This window comes from Stigmatopora nigra, chromosome 21, assembly GCF_051989575.1.
Source record: "Stigmatopora nigra isolate UIUO_SnigA chromosome 21, RoL_Snig_1.1, whole genome shotgun sequence".
In the NCBI taxonomy this organism is placed as follows: domain Eukaryota; kingdom Metazoa; phylum Chordata; class Actinopteri; order Syngnathiformes; family Syngnathidae; genus Stigmatopora; species Stigmatopora nigra.
This window is the reverse complement of record NC_135528.1, coordinates 107,501-131,315: the sequence shown is the minus strand read 5'-3', so window position 1 is coordinate 131,315 and position 23,815 is coordinate 107,501. Positions and strand designations below refer to the sequence as shown.

The window sequence follows — 23,815 nt, the reverse complement described above, 5'->3', positions numbered from 1 at the left end:
GCAATATTTCAACACACTGTACTGTAGTTTACATTTGACCGCTCGCCCACCAACGACCCATTTGCCTGTAAACATGGCTTCCTTGAGTGCAGGGTTTGGGTGCACCTGGACCCCCTGCCCCAAAGACTGTCCCTAACGTGAACATCATACAAAACAACAGTGAACTCAATTATATCTGTGCATAACGATCTGGATACTGAAGAGAAATATTGCATATTTCTTATTTTCTTATTTGTTTGTTTCATTGCTTTAAAAAAATGTGTAGTTATACCTTGACATACCAGTGTCACAACATAGGAGAAATTTGAGATACGAGGATTTTTTTTCATACAAGACAAATGTGAGATACGTGCATCCAAGGTTGTTCACGATGCGGCCGTCCGGGGGTCCGAGTTTGCGACAATCTGCTTAAGGGAACAGCATGGCTCTGTCTTTGTTGCCGCATTTCCCTCTCATAAAGATATCTATGATCACCGGTAAAAAAAATGAATTGAAATACAAGTAAATTGACAGATGAGCTTAGTCCCGAAAGCCATTAAACTCGTATTTCAAGGTATTACTGTATCTAGATGTAGGTTTTTAGTTAGCTTTCGGTTTGGATATAGGACGTCTATGGAACTTACGATCCTTTGTGGTCTGTGTAGGTAAAATAATTATTTTACATAACGACCATTTTCTTCACTATAGGGCGCTCCTAAAAGCCTTCAATTTTTTCAAAAACTGACTATTATGCTTATAATTCGGTGCGCCTTATTTATGGATCAATATTGATCCATAACAGGTTGCCAACTACGGTAACATATACAGTGTTCCCTCGCTACTTCGCGCCTCAGCCTCCGCAGACTCAGAGCTTCGCGGATTTTTTTTCAGGAAAAAAAAAATTAAAAATTTGAAATTAAAATTATGAATTACATCATTTTCCAAGATGTGGAAACAAAATATTCAATTAGAATTGGTAATTGCATCATTTTACAAAATTTTCAAACATAAAGAATGCACGTATGCGCAAAGCATAAACGCAAGCTGATTGGCCAGCTGAATGCTCATTGAATACTCGACATTCACCCACGGAACCCCAAGCTTCTCCCGATGCCCATTTTCAGTCCACGCTTATCTCGTGCTAGCATACAGCACGCTTCTCGCCAAGCTAAAGCTAAGCGTAAAAGTTTTGTGAAGCCCTTTGTGATGCCTCCCAAACGCTCTCTATCCCTTCGTGCATCTAGTGAGCCGAAGAAAAAGCAAAAGATGTTGACAATTACCGAAATAGTGAGTTTATTGGACAGGTTGAGAGCAGGAAATAGCTACGCGAGCGTAGCTCGACAATGTCGCCTTAATGAATCCACGGTGCGAATGGAAAATGCACTGGTTATTTGGATCCGTAATTGTAGGGCGAAGAAAATCAGCCTGGATGGAAACTTGATTCGAAGTAAGGCTAAATCTTTGTTTGATGCTATGCAACAACGTTCAAGACGAGGAAGAAGACGACGGCGACGACGATCCTCTGCCCGGTGCCTCAAACCAGACTAACCCACGACCACGTACGGCTTTCGCTGCCAGCAAGGGCTGGCCTGAGAGGTTTAAGCGGCGAGTCGGACTTAAGAATAAGTCGTTGTATGGAGATGCAGCCTCTGCAGACGGAGCAGCAGCGAGGCATTATGTTGAGGATGTGTTCCCGGAAATGATAGAAGAAAATGGCTATGTCTCGGAGCAAGTCTTCAACATGGATGAAACAGGACTCTACTGGAAGAGGATGCCATCCCGAACATTTCTTTTCAAGGACAAACTTCAGAAGACAGGTTTCAAAGCCCACAAGGATCGAGTGACTCTGCTCTTGTGTGGCAATGCAGCAGGATTCATGCTGAAGCCCAACCTGATCCACAGGTCACTGAATCCTCGCGCATTGAAGAACAAGAACAAAGCCCTACTGCCAGTGTACTGGATGTCCAACAAAAAGGCATGGATCACCAAGGCCGTCACACTTGATTGGTTCTTTAACTCTTTCGTACCACAGGTAAAGCTTTACCTGGCTGAGAAGGGACTGCCCTTCAAAGTGGTTCTCCTCATGGACTGTGCAGGAGGTCATCCAGCTAATTTGCACCATGAAGGGGTGCAGGTGGAGTTCTTTCCCCCCAACACCACTTCCGTCATACAGCCCATGGATCAGGGGGTTATTAGGGCCTTCAAAGCCCTCTACACCAAGGCGACAATGGAGGGTCTCATCTCTTCCATCGAAGAGCCCGATGAGACCTTCAGTATGAAGGCATACTGGAAAGACTACAGCATAGTTACGTGCCTGAATAATATCCATAATGCTCTAAAGGACATGAAAGAGCACACACTCATCTCCAGTTGGAGGAAATTGTGGCCAGACAAAATAACTCAGGATTATGCGGGTTTCACGCCTAACGAGATCCATCACTCTGCCGTCGATAAGGCTGTCAGGCTGGCTCGGTTGGTGCAGACTGAAGGCTTCTCGGATATGACGGCTGAGGGTTCTTCACCGACCAAAAAAAAACAACGTTCACAACTCCTCATAACAATTTTTCTTACGCGCAAAAGAACTGCGGAAGATCCATCCGGTCTGCTATGATGTTTTTGAATTTCTGAGTTTTCTGAATAAAAGTTTACATTTATTACATTTGCAGTTTTTTTACTGTATATATACTGTATTTGATTTGTTTGTATGCACCAACATAACACCTGCATTCTGATGTGGAATAAAACACCTGAATGAACAGCATATTAGCCTGGTGGTGGTTTTGTGCACGTGTTATATGTTTCTTTAAGCATTTTTGAAGGGGCATCCCTACTTCGCGGAAATTTACTTATAGCGGGTGGTCCCGGTCCCCATTAACCGCGATGACCGAGGGAACACTGTACATACATATACGGTATGTACGATAGACTCCCATTTTCGCCCGTGCGCAGTGGATACTGGGAATATACCGTTCTTACTCGCATTTAAGGCTCCTACACGTATAAGCCACAGCCTTAAAATTGTTGAATTTTACATTTTTTCTCGTATAAATCGCCCCCTGATTCTCAATTTTCACCTCCATATTTATGGTTTTAATAGGAGTAGAAATGCTAGTGCTAGTTTGAAGGGAAAATCTTGAGAAAAATCATCACACGTGGTATTTCTGAGATACTGTATGAATCAAAAGCATATTGTTAGGGTCAATATGACAAGTCTTGCCTGTCTTTGTAAATGCAAAATATCAAATTATTCAATTTGAAAAAGGAAATAAGGCTTTTTTGATGAAAACCTGATGCTTTTTAATGACATAACTTAAAATTTCCATACAAGAAGTTTAAGATGTAGTGGCAAATTTGCTTCTAACATCGGAATACGCCCATACGCAATATGGAGTGTTCACCAAGTCGCTGGGTGCAATAATAGCATCCGCATTATGTATGTAGCAAGGTTTATATTTTAAAGATCGACCGCAAGACCTTCGATCAGCCTTAACTATTGTCATGTGCAAGATACGGTTTATGTTTTACTTGAATTAAATTCATTATTAGTGTTTTATCTGTTTATTTCATTCTTTTGAAATCAATTACTATATATTGCTGCATTGTCTTGCGTGGTGACATCACGAGGGCTGCATTTTGTCGTCACGCCATTGTCGTCAACTAGCAGTTTCGTGCATGTCGTGCATAAGCCATACCCTCAATTCAGTCATAATTTTTTTGTCCGACAAAAGTGGCTGATATGCAAGTAAATAAGGTAGTTCTTTTGTCAGCCCTCCCGGTATGACAGCGAGCACACTAATTCGGTGTTTGCCGTCATTCTGGGTGGATTGACAAAAGAACTCCAGCCGCTGGCGTCAACAGAGCATTCAGACCTAGACTACGAACTATATTGTGATTGCACAAACGTTTAATGTAAAGTAACAGCATCAGAATGTTTTGTAAACATTACTGAATGGCAGTTCCCCTCCACTATGTTATACCTTGCTGTTGTTTTAAGATAAAACGTGTCATGAAAATAATAGTACTTTACCTTGGAGAAAATAATAAAGTTGTTAATTCATTTTGGGAGTGAATGGAGTTGGGAGAAAGCTGATTTGTAATCTATTAATAAAGGTTGACTGACCTATCTGATTGTTTTGTTGACATTCCCTTTGGCAAAGCACCATGTAGTGGATGCATAACGTAACCCCACCCTCTACTGTAGACCCATATAATTCGGTGCAGTGCGCCGTATAGTGCAGAAAATACGGTAATTTAGTTTCCCATGTAGGGGGCCCCCAAATGGGGATGGATTGGTTTCTATGTTCGTGGCTCTTGAAATGGGCCCAACCAGTCCACATATGTATGCTTTATGGACTCGGAAAAGGTCTTCGACCATGTCCCCCAGGGAGGCTTGTGGGGAGTACTCCGGGAGTAGGGGGTTTGAATCCTTCAAATATTTAAAAACTTCTGACCTAGTCGCAAGTTGACAATGAAGATCCAGGAAGGACTCTTAGTTGTTTTGGCTTGGATCCCGCAGCAGGTGGCAATATCGAATCGAACTCCGAAAAGACTTATTATTTTTATTCCTGAGCTGAATGGATGCTTGCTTGTGCATTTGCATGAATGTGTGCGCATACGCATGTGGGGATACATCACAACAGGGAAAATTACTGAGCTAATTTCCATTTATTCATATATAAGAAAAGATAAAAGATTGAGTTTACACACTAAGAGAAAGTGAGGAAATGCAGTGCTATTAGGATCTGACAGCTGTTTCTGGTCACCATGACAAATTTCAACTCTCTACGATGCACGGTTTGGACAAATGAAGCGAGATAATCCTAACATAGCCACACACACACCCACGCGCCCATCCATAAATTATGCATTATAAGGATTATACACTAAAACTACTTCAACACTTAACTTATCCGGTCACCCTTCAATTTGACCGTTTGTCCTCTGAGTCGTTGGGCCCTCTGCTAGGAATAATAATTATGCTGTAGCAACACTACTTACTAAATTGTAGCATGTTTATTTATGTTTTTATTTATGACTCCCGTTCTTTTTCTCTGTTTCGGAAACAAGCTTTTTTTCCAGCTGCATTCCTTGAATTAAAAAAAAAAATCATGACCAAATGCATAATGATGAGTGTTGAGGGGAAAACCCTTATGGCTTATTTTCCCTCAAGCTGAGCTGGACATAGAAATAAAAAGATATTTGATTTGTTACTTCACAAGTTCATTCACAGTTGGCACTCCCCCATTTTTAGATTTGGGGCTAATGTGTCTCAACAAAAAAGTTTAATGTTTCCAACACAACATTATCGTGCAGATACAGATAAAATGAAGTCGTGACTGGGTTGAGGATTATTTCCGTAGTTATTGACACCAACAGATTGTTACTATACATACCTTAGTAGTTGCAATGCTGTTTACAAAGCTGATTTGTTGAAATCCTTTCTCACTCATTGTGAGGCATATTTCCCAACGCTCATTTACAGTCTCATGTAGCACCTTGAGGACTACACCTGTCTCATCCAGTTTGTCTTTCACATACAGATCCACATAGCTGCGAAAACCAGTAACCTTGAGATAGTGAAGACAAAGCCATCATTTTAGATAAACATTTCTTCATACTGCTAATACAATAAAACGCTGTACCTCACTGTCACAAGCTTCTTAAAATGGATTCACAGCAATGGGGAATGTAAAGTGATGCTTTATGATACAGATAAAAATTAACTGGTTAATTATTTTAAGTACCCCTTACCCTCAGAAGGGCCACTTTATGGGGGTCATGGGAATTTGACATATGCTTTGTGAACTTGGAGAAAGCGCTTGACCATGTCCTCCTAAGAGTTCGGTGGGGCATACTCGGAAGTATGGAATCACAGAACTCCAAATAAAACTGTATGACTGGCGTGAGAATATCTTCCACATAAGTCAAATCCATTTCCACTGAGGGATGGACTACGCCATGCTGTGCCAATGTCAGATTTTTTTCATAACTTTTTTGGACAGAATATCTAGATGCAGCCGAGGCGTTGAAGTCACTGGAGCGATCCGCAACCGAACGTGAAGTGATTGTGATGACGGTACTCGGACGTTTGGTCGCCGGGACGTTTGGTCGCCGGGACGTTTGGTCGCCGGGACGTTTGGTCATCGGACGTTTGGTCGTCGGACGTTTGGTCGCCGGGACGTTTGGTCGTCGGATGTTTGGTAGAATGGACGTTTGGTAGAACAGGTTCAAATTATTAGTTTACTGTTGAAACCAGCTCTCAAAGTTGTAATCATGAGAGAGAGTGAGTTTACCGAAGTGGTTAGGATGACAGTACTCGGACGTTTGGTCGCTCGGACGTTTGGTCGCCCGGACGTTTGGTCGCCGGATGTTTGGTAGAAGAGACGCTTGGTAGAACAGATTTAAATTATTAGATTAGTGTTGAAACCAGCTCTCAAAATTGTAATCATGAGGGAGAAAGAGAGTTTAATATCTAAATATCTACTGTTGTAACCAGCTCTCAAAATTATAATCATGAGAGTGAGTTTATTACCTAAGGCTAAGTGCTATTTGAAGGGGAAGGCGACGCCGTCCGGATTTTGCTATTCCCTTTTGGAATGTGAGAGAAAAGACATTGCTGGGAATACTACGCGCAAATAATTCAGTTGAAGGTTGGCACCGCGCATTTCAACGGAGAATGTCAGTTGCCCATCCAAATTTATGTCGTCCTTGACACAAACTCAAATTAGAGCAGAATGACTGGGAAATAACAATACAACAGGCTTCATGCGGTATTATGCGCAGACAAACCAAAAAGAAATACGCAGCTGTTAATAAGCGGTTGTAAAAGCTCTTGGAGGACGATGTAAACCCGGATCGATTCGCAAACAAAGTAGAGTACAAACGCTCCACTACTTACGAACATTCAACCTACGAACAACGGTACATACGAACATGTCTGCAAATTGCGTTTGTGTCAAAAAATGTTTGTAAGTTCGATTTTGTATAGCGCGTCATTTTCCAAGTAGTACTTTTGTCCGCCGGTAATACCGACGCTTGGCGCTGTGAGAGCTCAGCTCACCCAGCATCTACCTACCTCTGCCCAGTTTGTTGCAATGCGGAAGTGTGTGACGTATCTCCAGTGCACATTTTCATTTTTCATTTTTATCATTAAAAAACTTGTGCATCCATTATTCAATTTGGTTGGTGAAAAGCAAAAGGCTTCTAGTGAGGGAGGTGCAAGGAAGAGGGAAACAATTTCATTTGAAACGAAAGTGGCAATAATAAAGAAGCTTGATGCGCGTGAGAAAGTGCTGAGCGTTGAACGGGAGTACAACTTGAATCGTTCGACCGGCAACCAAACGTCCGATCACGGTGATGACAATAAGCACCCCCAAACCCAGATATTGTTCTTCAGTCTGAAAAAGATGTGATGCCCTCTCTGGTACAAGGATAAGCTCCTTCCCCAAGTAGAGGGGTTTGGTATCTCAGGGTATTGTTCACAACTGAAGATAGGATGGAGTGGGAGATCGACAGGCGAATCAGTGTGGCTTTTGCAGTGATACGGATTCTGATTTGGTGCATTGTGGTGGATAAGGAGCTGAGCTAAAAAGTAAAAATCTCTATTTACCTAATTATCTGTTTCCACCCTCATCTAGAGTCACAAGGTGTGGGTCGTGGCCAAATGTACAAGATTTGGGATCAAAACGGCCTTAAGGAGTTTAACTGAAGTCAAACAGTTTTAAAAACGTTCTCATTTTCTTAATAATGAAATATCTCTAAAAGCTTTTATCAACTATACAGACCAACTGTAGCTGAGTGCTGCATGAACCACGTTTGTCAGGTCTGTGACTTGTACATTCGATGGGAGCCCCTTGCTGGACCAAACACGGCTTGGCTACAGAGGTTCTTCCATTCTGTGCCTGCTAAAGGCTGGCTGTTTTACTTTGAAATATATTTTAAGTCACATTTTCGTTGAAATTTGAGGCCAACCTAATTCTTTGTACATCTGTGTTTATCACAGTCGCTACAATCATGCCTTCCTCATTAAATGAGAAAATATGTCTTTGTGTGACAAGGAAAAATATATGAATTAATGAATGGGATGAGAGTGGTCAGCTTGCCCATTTCTTGACTGCAGGTAAGTCCCAGCGGCAGGTCAAATGTCTTGCCATTGTATTATGTGTTGCCATGAGGCTGACGCTACTTGATAGTGTGGTAAGGACTTTAAGACAATGGTAATACAAATATTGCAATTGCAGCATTAATGCAACAAAGCACACATTGAGAACTAGCTCTGAAGCAGCATCTGCACTTGAACCTTAAACCACTGTTCAAAACCACACAATACATTTTTGTCTCACTGTCTGAAGTGAAAACAGACTAAACTTCTTTTGAAATTAGAACATTCCATAGTCAAGAGAGATCATTTCTTAGTGATATTTATTATTTTTAATATATGATTTTCCTCGAGGTCAATAATTTGTATATATTCCATTTGTATAGAATAACAATTCAATTAAATAAGTCTCGTCAGCAGTACAACCAGGAAGTGTGTCCATAGCGGTCTAGTTTTCGCCTGGTCTTTGGGTGTAATAATAGCATGAGATAAATATTATGCAGGTATCAAGGCTGATATTTTTATGATCGACCCCAAGACGTTTGATCAGCTTTAACAACTATAGGGATGTGCTGAAAAGGTAAACACTATGAACACTACTCACGTCTGGCCAGTCAGGGCACATTTATCTAGGATAAGATGATAGCGCCCTGAGTAGGCAATGGCAGGCACAAGTCAGTTTTTTTCATATTTTATGAAAGATGCATTTTTTTCCTAAATTTCATTCATAGATGTCAAAATAAATTTTGTTTAGCATTTTGTTTGTTTATCTTTTGACTATATTGAAATAAATTAACATATTGGCCGTATTGGCTTGCGTTTTGCCGTTTCGTGTTTGTCACCTAGTTTTGTGCATATCAAGTTTAATTTGTGTGCATATAAGCCATACCCTTGATTCAGTCATCATTTGTTAGCGACAAATATGGCATATATGTGAGAAAATACGGTACTGTAAAATTGACAGTGTACATGTTCCCTTTCTTTGTAATATGGAGAACTTTGTTGAAGAAGATTGTTATCATTCTCTCTCGCTCTCTCTCGCTTTCGCTCGCTCGCTCTCGCTCTCTCTCACTCGCTCTCGCTCTCGCTCGCGCTCTCTCGCTCTCTCTCGCTCTCTCTCGCTCTCTCTCGCTTTCGCTCGCTCTCTCTCGCACTCTCTCGCTCTCTCTCGCTTTCGCTCGCTCTCTCTCGCTTTCGCTCGCTCGCTCTCGCTCTCTCTCACTCGCTCTCGCTCTCTCTCGCTCTCTCTCGCTCTCTCTCGCTCTCTCTCGCTCTCTCTCGCTCTCTCTCGCTCTCTCTCGCTCTCTCTCGCTCTCTCTCGCCCTCTCTCGCCCTCTCTCGCTCTCTGTCGCCCTCTCTCGCTCTCTGTCGCCCTCTCTCGCTCTCTCTCGCTCTCTCTCGCTCTCTCTCGCTCTCTCTCGCTCTCTCTCGCTCTCTCTCGCTCTCTCTCGCTCTCTCTCGCTCTCTCTCGCTCTCTCTCGCTCTCTCTCGCTCTCTCTCGCTCTCTCTCGCTCTCTCTCACTCTCGCCCGCGCTCTCTCGCCCGCTCTCTCTCTCGCCCGCTCTCTCTCTCGCCCGCTCTCTCTCTCGCCCGCTCTCTCTCGCCCGCTCTCTCTCTCGCTCTCTCTCTCGCTCTCTCTCTCTCGCTCTCTCTCTCGCTCTCTCTCTCTCTCTCTCGCTCTCTCACCCGCTCTCGCTCTCTCTCTCTTTCTTTCTCTCTCTCTCTCTCTCTCTCTCTCTCTCTCTCTCTCTCTCTCTCTCTCTCTCTCTCTCTCTCTCTCTCTCTCTCTCTCTCTATATATATATATATATATATATATATATATATATATATATATATATATATATATATATATATATATATATATATATATATATATATATATATATATATATACATACAAATATACATATATACATATATATGTATATACATATATACTATATGTTTTTGGAAATCTCCACACAGGACGGCTGGAATTTGGGGTCCAATTATTGATCTCGCTTTATTTTTGTCATGTTCTACTGCCAACAATGACGTTTCTTTTCAGCAGCTTATTAAGCCAATAAGATGGGGGCTGTATCAACACACTTGCAGTAGATTGAGGCAGCCGGTATTTAAGAACTCTGGCCACATCCAGCAGATTATCGGAGTGCCTTACCCTTGCTACCATCTTGCTTGACCAACACTTTGGTGTGACTTTCCCCGAGATTTGAGATTTGTATTTTGTACTTTGAAAACCTTAGTGTTGGCCGTGCTGTTTTTGTTGTACATTTTGATCCTTATTTATTTGCCGACTCGGTCGTGCTGATTTTGTTTTCCCATTTCGTTCAAGAAATTCTAATTTTTGTGAATTGAGTCATTCATTCCTTAGTTGTTGTGGATCCATCTATAATCAACTTGCTGATTCATAACAATATGTGCAATGGAAACAGTTTTTCAATTGGGGAGAATGAAAACAAATCAGCAGCTTTTGTGGCCTTGCCTAGTTGAATGGTCTTCATCTTCTAAAAATAAAATATTCTGCTCATTGAACTCGTAGACATTCAATATTTGTGTCCTATTTCATAAAATTATAACAGAAGTTGTAAAGCCTCCACAGAATTATCAATCAACTGAGACTTACCGGTAATTTTTTACCATTCAGCGTGACTTTGACACCTTTGCAGGACCCAGCCACATCATATGCTCTGCGTGTAAGCAGAGCTACTGTATCCCTATCCAATTTTTTCATATTAAACTTAGATAGGTCTGGCTGGAAAGTCACACAAGTGTAGTCATCTGCATCAAAGAACTTGATCTTGGGGTCCGAAGTCTTGCTCATGTTGTTCTGCCATGTCTGGGTATAGCATATAAACAGTAAAAATGCAGTTGAAAATACCAGGAATACATTTTTTAATATAGTAATAACAAGCTGCTTGTTTAGAACCAAAAGACAGTTGTTTATTTAAAAAGGTCTCTTTTGAAAAATGGCTGTTTAACAAATAAAAGAGTTTACACACTCAGAGAAAGTGAGGCAATGCAATAGCTCGTCTATTACGTGGCCGATCTACTTGCCGAAAGACATTTAGCCGACTGACATCTGGCCGACAGCCAACTCGCCGAATGACCATCTGGCCGAACGTAGAATTAGCCGAACAACTATTTGGCCGACCGACTATCTAGCCTAGACTATCTATTTAGAATAACAAGCTACAGATAACAACATTCATTTAGAATAACAAGGACATTTATTCACGGGCAAACAAAGTCATAACAGTCAGTACTATAATGACAGAAAAAAGTAGTTATGACAGTAGATACTGTAATTTACACCAGAATAGAACACATTGAGATTAATAATTGAATTGAGGTTCTCAGCAAATCATTTTGAATATATACTTTCTAAAATATTGGGAAATTATTTAAAATTAAAATATGTTTAACAGGTATATATTTCTGCGTATCTTGAACTCCAAAGAGTTATTATTCAAACTACTACAAGTTCAAATATGGTGCTGCTGCTTAATAAAAAGATTCCTGAATACTCTTTCCGTGACAAGAGTATTCAAGAATATTTTGTATATTTATAATATTTATAAAGTGCCAAAATCACGCGGAAAACGGCATTTAATGATTGAATACAGATACTGGAGCTCTTTAGAAGCTTAAGCCCAGGGCAGGGATGTCCCCGGTAAAAGAAAGCCATGGACGACAATGGCAAAAAAACCCAAAATGCACTAAATTGACTTTAAATTCAGCCGAAAGCAGCATTGAACGAATACCGCAGCATAAATAAAAGCACTGGCGCGTCGGCTAAATGTTTTTCAGCTAGATAGTCGGTCGGACAAATTGTCGTTCGGCTTATTTTACTTTCGGCCAGATGGTCTTTCGGCGAGTTGGCTGTCGGCCAGATGGCAGTCGGCTAAATGTCTTTCGGCAAGTAGACCGTGCGCCGTCTATTAGGATCCGACAGCCGTTTCTGGCCACCATAAAAAAAATCTGGACAAAAGTAGCGAGAATCTTAACATACACACACACTCAGACACCCATAAATAACGCATCAGAAGGATTATAAACAATAACTTCTTGCTTCTCCAAAACAATATCCTCCAAGTAATTTAAATTTTAAAAATAATACTTAAATATTACATAAACTGTCACGCTACCTGGGCCTACGTGGGTTTTCTCCGAGTACTGCGGTTTGCTCACATTCCAAAGACATGCATGATAGGTTGATTGGACACTCTAAATATGCCCCAGGTATGGGTGTGCCCCTCTGGCTAGGATCCTTACTAAGGATAAAGCGGTTCAGAAAATTAGGTGAGAGATGAGATAAACTGTCACATTTGTAAAACTGCTGTACAATTTTCTCATAAGATACGTATCTCTGTCTTAGAGCTCACTTGACCACGACACCGATAGTAATAATAGAACTTAACTTCGCTAACAATACTTTATTTTTGCACTTATTCATCACTGCAATATACATCTCATCTTATTAAAGTAGCTCTGGTTGTTGCTTTAATTATTTTCAGTCCATTAAACATCATGGAGTTGTTTTGTCTCATCTTATACAATCTCATTTTCTGAAGTGTTTTGTCCTCATTGGGATCTCAGGAGGTGCTGGAACTAATCTCAGCTGTCTCTGGACCAGAGACAGGGAACACTCTGAATCGGTGGCCAGCCAATCTCAGGGCACAAGGAAACGGACAACGAAGCACACTCACACTCATACCTAGGGACAATTAAGAGTGTCAAATCAGCCTATCATGCATGTTTTTTGGAATGTGGGAGGAAACCGGTGTATCCCGAGGAATCTCACGCAGGCCCACGGAAAACCTGCAAACTCCACACAGGTGGGCCTACCTGGACTTGAAACCAGGACGCCCCAGAGCTGTGAGGCCGACATGATAACCATTCGCGCCACTGTGCAGCTGTGTTTTTGTTTAATAAATGAAAATCAGTTCGTGTATATAAAGGAGATGTTCTTGCCTGTTTGAAACTGTGTCTGTACTCCTTGCAGGCGGTTTCCACAGTGAATTTGGTACTGAAAATATTGCATAGTTTGGCACCATACCCGTTCCTGCCACCTGGCATCAAAAACATGGAAAAAAAAACATCGGACAAAACCATTTATCAAAACTATGAAACTACAGTGGTGCCTCGACATACGAGCACCCCGACATTCGAGCAATGCACAATATGAGCATTTCGAGATACGAGTAAAATTTCGAGCAAATAATTATCTCTAGATACAAGAAAAATGTCGAGACACGAGAAAGCCAGGTGGCCAAGACATGAGAGGCAGTTTATCATTGTAGCGCACTGTCTTTTTTGCCGTATCTCTTTCGTGTATAATATATATCTAATAGCACTGGGCGGAACATTGCATTTTCCCGTGTTATTTTTCCCTGTTAGTCAATGCATCATACAAAGTGAACAATGGATCTAAAGCAAACAGGTGGAATGAAGACTTGTGCAAAGAAAAGGCAAACGTTGACAATCAATATGAAAAAATATGAGTGGAGTAAATATCACAGAGCTTGCTCGGCAATACGAGAGGAATATGTCAACCATATGCACCATCCCGAAGCAGAAGGACGCATTTAAGGATAAGAGGCCTTCCAAAGCACTAACTACAACTTCCTCCCGGCGCAGTGATATTAATGACGAGATGAGAGACTTCTTTCATTGTGGATAAAAGATAAACAGTTAGCAGGAGATAGCGTGACCGAGTCAACAATGTGTAAAAGCCAGCGGAATTTACATGAATTTAATAACAAAGAAAGCATCTGAAAAGGGGCAGCCTTCAACACCTTCATAAACGACGAAAATTGTCTTTTTTGGAAGATGCCCAGGTGGACATTCATTATGGCCGAGAAGGTACTACAGGGGGTATGAACCTATCCTGGCTACAAATGATATCAAAGACACGCTAGCGAAGTGTCAAAGCGTTATCGTATTGTGAGAACATTTACATGTGTCGTTTTCAAAATATTTTATAGGGAAGGCAAAAACAAACAATCCTTGATGCGTTCGTTTTAAAAACTTTTGCTGAAAGTCCGGGTGGAGTCAACCCGGAGAAGAAAGACAAAACAAATGAAAACAAAATTACAATTCAGTTTTGTGTAAAGTTACATTAAATGTATGTTTGAGTGTGTCTGTATTTATGAATCCAAGTTAATTTAAATTAGTTTGTTCTGTTACGAGTGCATTGCCGTGGAAAGCCCACCCTCTCTGTGCGTCTCTCTCTCCCCTCCACAAAATTCTTGCAATTTTAATATACTATTAAACAAATTTTATTACTATTAAGTAATAAGCATTTATGTGTTACTTTTGTTAATAGATGGCGAGTTAGAAGAAATATATAATTTCCCGAATACGCGATGAATTAAGTTATCCAATCCAATAAAACATTTTTTGCAATCCAATAAAACATTTTTTCCAATCCAATAAAACAATTTTTCCAATCCAATAAAACATTTTTTCCAATCCAATATCCTGTTTTTGGTCTTTTTTTCTGAGGGTTGGAACAAATTAATTTGTTTTTAGTTTATTTCAATGGGAAACAGCCGTTATGAAAATACCGAGGTACAAGCTCAGGTCGGAACGAATTAAGCTCGTATCTCGAGGTACCACTGTACTGGCAAATCCACAAGCCAGTCAATACATTGGCATGCCTTTTATTTATTTTTACTGTGGTCATTTTTGAAGGTTCCTTGGATCTTTCATCGATAGATGTGAAATATTTCCATGGAAAACATATGGAATAGTCCGTCTGACGTAGCAGGTTAGGAGAGGAAGTGAAAATGTTGTCAATGTAAAATCTTAGCAGTGGGAATCAAATTAAATTGTCATGGTGTTTATGTAAAGTGTAACTCAATATTAGTATTGAAATGATAAATCGAGTATTTAGATTTAAAAAAAAGCCGGCAATTTAATTTTGCGAATTCACTAAATTATTTAATTGGAGTAACATTCGCTCGCTCAGTCCCTCCCTCAAACTCTCTCCTTCCCTATCATATGAAACAATGAATACCTCAACTATATAATTAATTAAGACCTTGAATTGCTCATAAAAATACATGTTTATCGTAAGGTAAGACAAAGTCTCTTTGCAATTGCTAGTTCATATTGTATCAGTTTTTGTAATTATAACAGCATCGTAGTCATCTTCATGGCTGACATGTCAGCATAAACACCCAACTGTCTGACTGAATAATCAATCTCAGTCTTGTGATTGGGTTGACATGTCAGCACAAATACTCAACTGTCCGACATCAATTACCTTTTGCCCTGCAAATGACTGAAACGTATTTGTCCAAAGTCCTCGTGACAACTGTCAGTTTTGCCTGTATTTAAGACACACTCACTGGTCATTCGACAAGTGTTGCAAGAACAGGACTCCACTGTTAGAGCTCTCACTTTCCACTTTGCAGTTCAGTAATAAACCTATTTCCTATTTAAATTGATCTCACTCTTTCTTAAACTGCTCCTGAAGTTGTATTTTCAGATCTATCATTTATGTTGACATGAAGAGCTGTGATCGCCAAGTGAATAGGCAGGCTAAGCGGTATGTTATAGGCTTAATGCTAAATTTTGCTTTGTTATTTTGTCAAAGTATGACTTATTTGACAAGTGTTGATTATAATTGTAGTGGTTATACTTGATAAATAAGGTAAAGTATAAAAAAAAGTTTAAAATATCCAATATATTTTGTTAAGTACAGTAATCCATCGAATATCATGAATGTAGACCATACATGGCCGGCTAATCAAAAATTACTAAGTAAAGCTACCTCTATTATAACTACCTTTTTTCTCTTTATTGCCAAGTCCTAGTAGCAAAAGTTACTTCTGCTTACGAGTTTCAGAGTAGATTTTCACATTATTATGAACTGTAAATTCATATATCGTATTTACTTGCATATAAGCCGCTTTTGTCAGATAAAAAAAATTGGGTACGGCTTATATGCGCATAAAAACACGGCATTCACGAAACTGCAAGTTGACGACGCCATGACACTTAAATGTGCTTTGACTGGCCAGACGTGAGTACACTTATGGGCATATTTCCTGGTTGTGTTTACATTACTTCCTTTTTGGAATTTGTCTATGTGCATTTTTACATTAGTGATTATGAAATAAAACAAAATTTTGCTTTGATTTTTTTCTTCTTTTTCTTGAACTTCTAGTAAGAAAATAGTAATTCATATTATTAAAAAGCATTGGGTTCTCATCAAGATAGACGTAAGATTTTCCCTTCAGAGTAACACATTTGTACTCCCTATTTAAACCATAAATATGGAAGTTGGGCGGCCCAGTGAGGCGAGTGTTGAGTGCAGACATGGGCAAACTATGGCCCGTTAGGCTTTTTAATTGAGCCCGCCGACGTTGGCCAAAGGACCGTAAACTCCTCAGTAGGTAATGTGAATATTTTGTATTTCATGTTAAATAAAACTTCCCAATAGATTTAAAAAGGTATTGTGATCTTTTAATCAAGTAAATCTTTCATGTACCACTCCAGAGAAGTCCACATACCACTTTGAGAACCATTGTTATAATCAAATACTGTTTTTATTGTTCACTTGAATCTACCATGTATTTGTCTTGCTCTCTCTCTCTCTCTCTCTCTCTCTCTCTCTCTCTCTCTCTCTCTCTCTCTCTCCTGTTGTGCATCAGGAGAACCCAGTATTTGAAAACTTGTGTCACAGGTGGCTCTGCAGTCTCAGACCACCAAAACTGTGCTAAAGAGGAGGTGAGTTGGGTGAGAGGAAATGCAATCTTAATGCTGCAGCTGCTTCCTATAAGAGGACCAAAGCCATTTTTTTACTGCTGGACCTTTGCTGGGTCCATAGCTGTGCCTGAGGATAAAAGCGCTACAGTCGTTATTGGGAGGCTGGTAAGTTCGCCGAAAGAGACCGAGCTGCCATTGGTACAGGGAAGACAGGAGTGGAGGGCACCGAAAATAGAGATAGTTGGCCGACTCTTCTTCATTGCCGCACAGTAGACATCGGTCATCCTTGCATTTCCCAGTCAAATGTTGCCATTTTCGGAGAATTGGTTGGTGGCCGGACCAGAAACGGATCAGGTCGAAGGGCCTTTCTTCAACACTGGGCTTCTTCCTCGGGATTGGGACGTGTAGTTAATAAAGATGTGATGCGGGGGTGAGAAGGTGGAGGAGGAATGCAGCTCATGTGAACAATCGCCTTTCTTGTTTGAGGGTCTAGTGGAGTGTTTGGTTGTGGGAGAGCGGAGCCCAGTTTGGACTGCTCGTCCGCCAGGTATTTGCCCAGGAGGTTGCAATGGCCAGGGACCCATACAAGTTGCACCCTTTCTGGTTGAAAAGTCGATTATTTTGATTGAATAGGGATAATAGAGGGGTATTAGCATTCTTGACAGCTTGTCGGAGAGACTTGAAATCGGAGATTGCTAACCGAGCCATGTGATGGCCACGTTCAGGGCAGTCTTTTCATCTTGAAACGAGCTGCTAATGGTCCCTGTTGGAGCATGCCAGGAAGGGACGGTGGAGTTGTTGTGATTGACTACCCCTGCTCCTCCATTCTCAGTGCCACTGTAAGTGGAACGGTGGCAGAGGCCCAGTGTGGCCAGGCGGGGGCCATGTATTCGACAATGAATGTGATATGGGTGATGTAGCTGCATTGTTCATTGAGAAGAAAGTGACCTCTGACTTCGACGTGTTGAAGGTAAGACGTAATTCTGACGACCACTTTGTTCACTTCGGACTCCAGTCTCACCTCTTTGCTAAAGAGCAGAGCCAGGTCACCAATGTATGCAGATACTAGTGTGGATGACTCAAAGGAGTTGAGCGGGTCGTTTATGTAAATGGTGATGAGAACAGGGAAGAGGACCGAGCCTTTTGGAAGAACCTCTTTGAAAGTGTGGCTCCGGCTCGTCGTGCATTTCAGTGAACAGCTGCTGTGATACCCGCCGGATGTGTTTTTCATTCTCAGAGGGTTTCGAGCAGAAAATCATGATGTCATCCAGGTAAGACACCACAAGCTTGTTCATCAAGAACTGCATACAAAGTGCCCCCCTTGCTCACGGTCGATGCATAATTAGGCTCGAAACCTTCCAACATTATCCCAAGTCAGCTTGGTGTAGCTCAGCTACATTGGTTCGGTCCCATCATCAGAGGGCCTAATTTGGGGCGGAAGTGAGGCATGTGTTGTCGGAAGGAGTATCGGGAACGAACGACGGTGCAACGAGGAACCGGTGTGTCCAGCTGAGCCTGGTGTTACCTTCGGCGCTCACGCAAACAATGATCAATGCTAATGGCCAGATCAATTAGCCGGTCTAGAAAATTCGGCTCAAAAAACAACAGAGCATGAGTGAATAGTTTCTGCCACACTTTATCAACATATGCGAATCATGTTCCCATAAAGCAAACAACCATTCCAATGCGGTGCCGTGAAAACATCCGATCAGGTAGGCAATTTTGGAGCTTTCTCTATGATATGTGTATGGCTGCTATTTGAACATCAGACGGCATGAAATTAATAAAGGGAGAGGGGCGGGAACATATTGTTTTAGAAAGGGCGGAGAGGCCGAGCTACTGACAACCATGCTTTGTGATGGTGGCTGCGCTGAATGTCAAGGGAAGTGGTGTGATTGCCTAAATTGACCGCATTAGTTTACCTGCACGGCAGTTCAGTAGCGCACACACCACTCTAATGTTTTTGGATTATTTTGTGCGTAATATTGATTGACATCATATGCTTTTTCTTCAGACTGCCCTTCATTGCACCGGCTTGCTTAGGACCTATTGTTTTCCCTTAAATCTGCATTGATTAAAGCAAAAAAACATGTAAAAAGGCAACTTGTACACCCAGTGCTCGCAGATATAATAATAATAATAATCAGATATAGGCTTTGTCATCATCATTGACTCGTCAAAAAGCCTAATTGTAATTATACCCAGCTGGGTATGACGAAATTGGTGGTGCTTCTCCACAAAGTGCGCTTTCCCGGCAAAAGGCCCAAATGAGTAATATTTTCAGACACATTGGCACTATGCCGTGATCTCTTGCGTGCATCTCCCCCCAAACGCAACCAAATCCCGGCGACTGCAGAAAAAGTTTGCCTCGCAGATCCCAGCAAACAACCGATCACTTACCTCCACACTGGCTCTATAGAAGGTTACCAGAAGCTTAGTGTCCAAGTTGTTCCTACGGAGTACCCTCAGGAAATGGACTCGCTTCTGGGCCCTCTTCACCACTGCCGTGGTGTTTCTTAACCAGGAGATCTTATCTGTGACGTGGACCCCCAGGAATTTTAGGGACTGGACCCTGTTTACACATAATCAATTTATGAGGAGTGAGGCCAGATCTGAGCAAAAGTCCAGGATTATTTTAGTTTTCGTGGTGTTCATGGGAGATTGTTCATCGAGCAACACGAAGACAGTTTGTTGACCTCATCTCTGTAAGCCGAACCATCCCCTCGTGAGATGAGTCCCACCACAGTGGTGTCATCAGCAAATTTTAACATGGAGTTAGACTGGTGGGTCGCTGTACAGTCTTATGTGTACAGGGAGTACAGAAAAGGACTCAGTACACAGCCTTGAGGGGAGCCAGTGCTCAGTGTAATGGAGAAAGAGGGTTAGGACCAAGTCTAACAGTTTGTGGTCGGTTGGTTAAGAAAATCTTTATCCAGCAGCAGATGGAAGAGTAGGTGAGCCAGAATGTCCGGTATTATAGTGTTGAAGGCTGAGCTATAGTCAATAAAAAGCATCCTCGCATAGTTCCCATGGTGCTGCAGGTGGCTTAGTGCTGTGTCCTCAGTGGACCTATTTGCTCTATAATCAAACTGGTGAGGGTCAACTGAGGGAGAGATTGTATCCTTGCTATGGCGGGCGATCAACTTTTCAAAGCACTTCATGATCACAGGCGTGAGTGCAACAGGCCTATAGTCATTCAGGCTGTCAATGGTTGGCTTTTTAGGGACAGGGATAATGGTGGCAAATTTCAGGCAGTATGGAATGATGGATTGTTGCAGGGAACAATTGAAAATATTTGTGAAAACACCAGTCAGCTGGTCAGCACAGGCTTTGAGCACCTTACCAGGTACTCCGTCGGGGCCAGCAGCCTTCCTGATCCTGGTCAAAGTCTGCATTACCTGTCTCACTTCATGTTCCTGAAGCTTGTGTACTGCTGCAGGGTGATGGTGGATGTGTTGAGACTGGGTCTGATTTATCAGTCCCAAAGCGGCCAAAGAAACGGTTCAGTTCCTCTGCTAGTGTGGCATCTGCGTTAGCAGACACATTATTGTCATTGTAATAAAATAATTCATAATACTAAATCAGACATAGGCATTGTCGTCATCATTGACTTGACAAAAAGCCTAATTGTCGTCATACCCAGCTGTGTATGACGAAATTGGATAGTGCTTCTCCACAAGTGCGCCCTCCAAGTCAAGGCCCAATAAATGACATTTTCAGACTCGTTAGCACTCCTCCACGATGGATACATCGCATCACTTCTTTTAATTGGTAATGTGTCCCATTCCCTGCCATGTGATCATCATTGTGCCCCACCTAAAGGCCTGAGTGGGGCCCTGGTGACCCATGTCCGGATGGGGAAAAACTTGTTATAATAGCATAGCTCAGGGGTGGCCAACCAGTCAGAGTCCAAGAGCCACATTTTTTACCGTGTTACCGCAAAGAGCCACATTTTTTACTGTGTTACCGCAAAGAGCCACATCACACAGATTTATTGTAAATGTCACACACCAGCATAGTAATGACATAAATTGACTCCTACAGTACTAACAGCACAGGCCAGTCATTATCAACAATGAACATTGTGTGTGCACTGTCTCACACAGACAAACTCTCAGTTCAACCAAGTCCACAAACAAAAATATAATAATTTACAATAGCGTTTTTCTTTTTCTATGCATGTTACTTAGTGGGACTTCTGTCATAAAATCAGCGCCTATTTTTGCGCAACATTCGCTCCTTGTGAGCTGTCATTTATTATGAATGGCTTTTCGCTAGTTAAAAGCCATTCATACTAAATGACAGCTCACAAGGAGCGAATGTTGCGCAAAAATAGGCGCTGATTTTATGACAGAAGTCCCACTAAGTAACATGCATAGAAAAAGAAAAACGCTATTGTAAATTATTATATTTTTGTTTGTGGACTTGGTTGAACTGAGAGTTTGCCTGTGTGAGATAGTGCACACACAATGTTCATGCGAGGCAGACCAAGGCGAGAGTGCTCAGCCGGGAGCAGCCAATAGGAGAGCGAGGTGTACACCCACGTGGTGGGCGAACTAGCGCGCCCACCACGTGGGTGTACACCTCGCTCTCCTATTGGCTGCTCCCGGCTGAGCACTCTCGCCTTGGTCTGCCTCGCAGGGGGTGTGGCTTTTTCAGCCGACGCTCGATCTTTGGGATACTTTTTGTGTGCGCGACGCCGTTCATTGTCGCTTCTGGTTCACGGGAGCTCTCCCACTCTGTTAAAAACGTTTACTCAAATGACCTTGCTCCTACTGGGAAACTTTGAGGTATTTTCATCCCAAGCACATGCGCATTGGACGAAAATACCGTATTGAACTCAAGCGAAGCGCACACGCAAAAAAAAATAAAACACAAATACAAACTTTGATATGGACGTAAGAGCCGCATGAAACCGGGCAAAGAGCCGCATGCGGCTCGCGAGCCGCGGGTTGGCCACCCCTGGCATAGCTTGTTATAAGATGTCTTCTATGTCTGGTCCCTCACCTTGAACCAGTTTGCCATGGGTGTCCCTACCAGAGGCACACGGCCCTAGGGAACATATTGGCTCATAGGATCATTAAATAAGGTGATGACTCTTTGGGGGGCAGTTAGCACGTGTTCTTTAAATGAAAATTGACTTTTAACACATGGCGTGACCAAACACAACAAATGAAATGTTGATTAGTTGAAAAATGCATTGGTATTGGCATACCCCTGGCCTGGTGAAATTTCTGGCATCTACTCACCCGTAACCTTTTTTTCTTCATCATCATAGTTGCTGGAAGTGAGCAAGTGACCAAAAATGAGAGCTGGAACATACATTTTTTCATCTTTGTGCTCCACTACAGGTATTCCTTTACCATTGTTCCATACAGAAATTGTGTTGGAATCACTGTTGCAAGTGGAGTGAAATAAAATGAGTGAAAAAAGTATACAGAAAATTGGATAAGTTGTTTTCAGATGATCTTTGCGTAAAACTAATGTCTGAGTTTTTTAAAAATAATAAAAGAAAACTATTTTCACACCTATAGGGAGCTCTTAAAAGTAAATAAGATTTCCGAAAGTTGTCAGTGCGCCCAATTAGTCGGCGCACCTTTTTTGGTGCTCGGACGTTTGGTCGCCGGTCTTTTGGTCGGCGGTATTTTGGTCGGCAGTCTTTTGGTCGGCGGTCGTTTGGTCGGCGGTCTTTTGGTCGGCGGTCTTTTGGTCGGCGGTCTTTTGGTCGGCGGTCTTTTGGTCCCCGATCTTTTGGTCGCCGGTCTTTTGGTCGCCGGTCTTTTGGTCCCTTTTGGTCGCCGGTCAAATGGTGACAGAGTTTACTGTTTAAACCAGCTCTCAAAATTATATTCATGAGAGAGTTTAATATCTAGGGGAGGGAGTTTAATATCTAAGAAAGGGAGTTTAATATCTAAGTACTGATTAAAATCTAAGTACTGTTGAAAACAGTAGATATTTAGATATTAAACTCTCTCTCTCTCATGAATATAATTTTGAGAACTGGTTTCAACAGTAAACTCTGTCACCATTTGACCGGCGACCAAAAGACCGGCAAGCCCCTTTTTTGCGCGCTAAATTCAAGACTCTGTAGATCTCGCTGTATGACGCTGACTGCTAGATTGTCTGGGTGCATTTCTCACCGACAGGCTAAAGTTAAAATAAAGAGGTAAATGACGACAGGGGTTTATAGAGAATAGAGCACATACCTATAAATAATGTAGATGTGTTGTGCAAAACAATATTGACCCCTGAAAATGGCACCTACAGAAAAACACGCTTACGAGGCACAGTTTGAACTGCGGAAAAACATGGAAATCGTGCTGCAGCGAGGCACCTCAACATAAACAAGTCCGTGGTTCACAAGTGGAAGAAGCTGGAAAATCAGCTTAAACAAGCCAGGGTAAAGCAAGATGGCCCATATTGGAAGAATTTCTCAACCACTGTTTCTAAGAGGGAAGAGCAGCGGTGAGAATCATCTCTACAGTCACCATTCAACTAAGGGCAAAATCTCTTGCCCATGAAATGAAAATTGAATATTTTCATGGAGGTCCTTCTTGGTGCTTTTTGTAAGATAACATTAAGATGAAATGACAATGTCGCTTGGCAATTACTTGTTCATATTGTATCAGTTTTTGTAAGAATAGAAACATCGTTGTCACAAATAATTTGTCATTGTCATGGAGACTTAACACTAATTAACCGGACTTTGCCCAAAGTTTGCTCGTTGCGATTAATCAGACTATGCCAAGAGTTTGGTCGTTGTCATAGAAACCATACTATGCCCTGTTTTCCTATATAAAGACTGACTCACTGTTCATTCAGAGAGACTTGCAAGGACAACAGACTGTGAGCGGTTCACAGCTGTTTGAGCATTATCCCCCATCCTGCAGTCCGGGAAATAAACCTAATTCTTATTAAATTGATCTCACTCTTTCCTGCTCCTGAAGTTGGATCTATCACTTTGGATTCATGAAACGGAACCTTATACCCTCGCCTGCTTTGGGGTCCGCACCCACGACC

General features: G+C 41.7%; 1 protein-coding gene across 2 annotated transcripts in view; it reads right to left on the bottom strand.

Annotated features, from left to right (window-relative positions):
- top2b (DNA topoisomerase II beta) overlaps positions 1–23,815 on the bottom strand; it is a 135,554-nt gene that overhangs the window by 100,674 nt on the left and 11,065 nt on the right. For both annotated transcript variants that reach the window (XM_077742744.1, XM_077742745.1), the window contains exons 5-8: positions 22,045–22,190; positions 13,052–13,149; positions 10,704–10,916; positions 5,373–5,546 (exon numbers count right to left, since the gene is read on the bottom strand). In XM_077742744.1, coding sequence (XP_077598870.1) covers positions 5,373–5,546; positions 10,704–10,916; positions 13,052–13,149; positions 22,045–22,190 — 631 coding nt within the window. The remainder of the gene's footprint in view (positions 1–5,372; positions 5,547–10,703; positions 10,917–13,051; positions 13,150–22,044; positions 22,191–23,815) is intronic.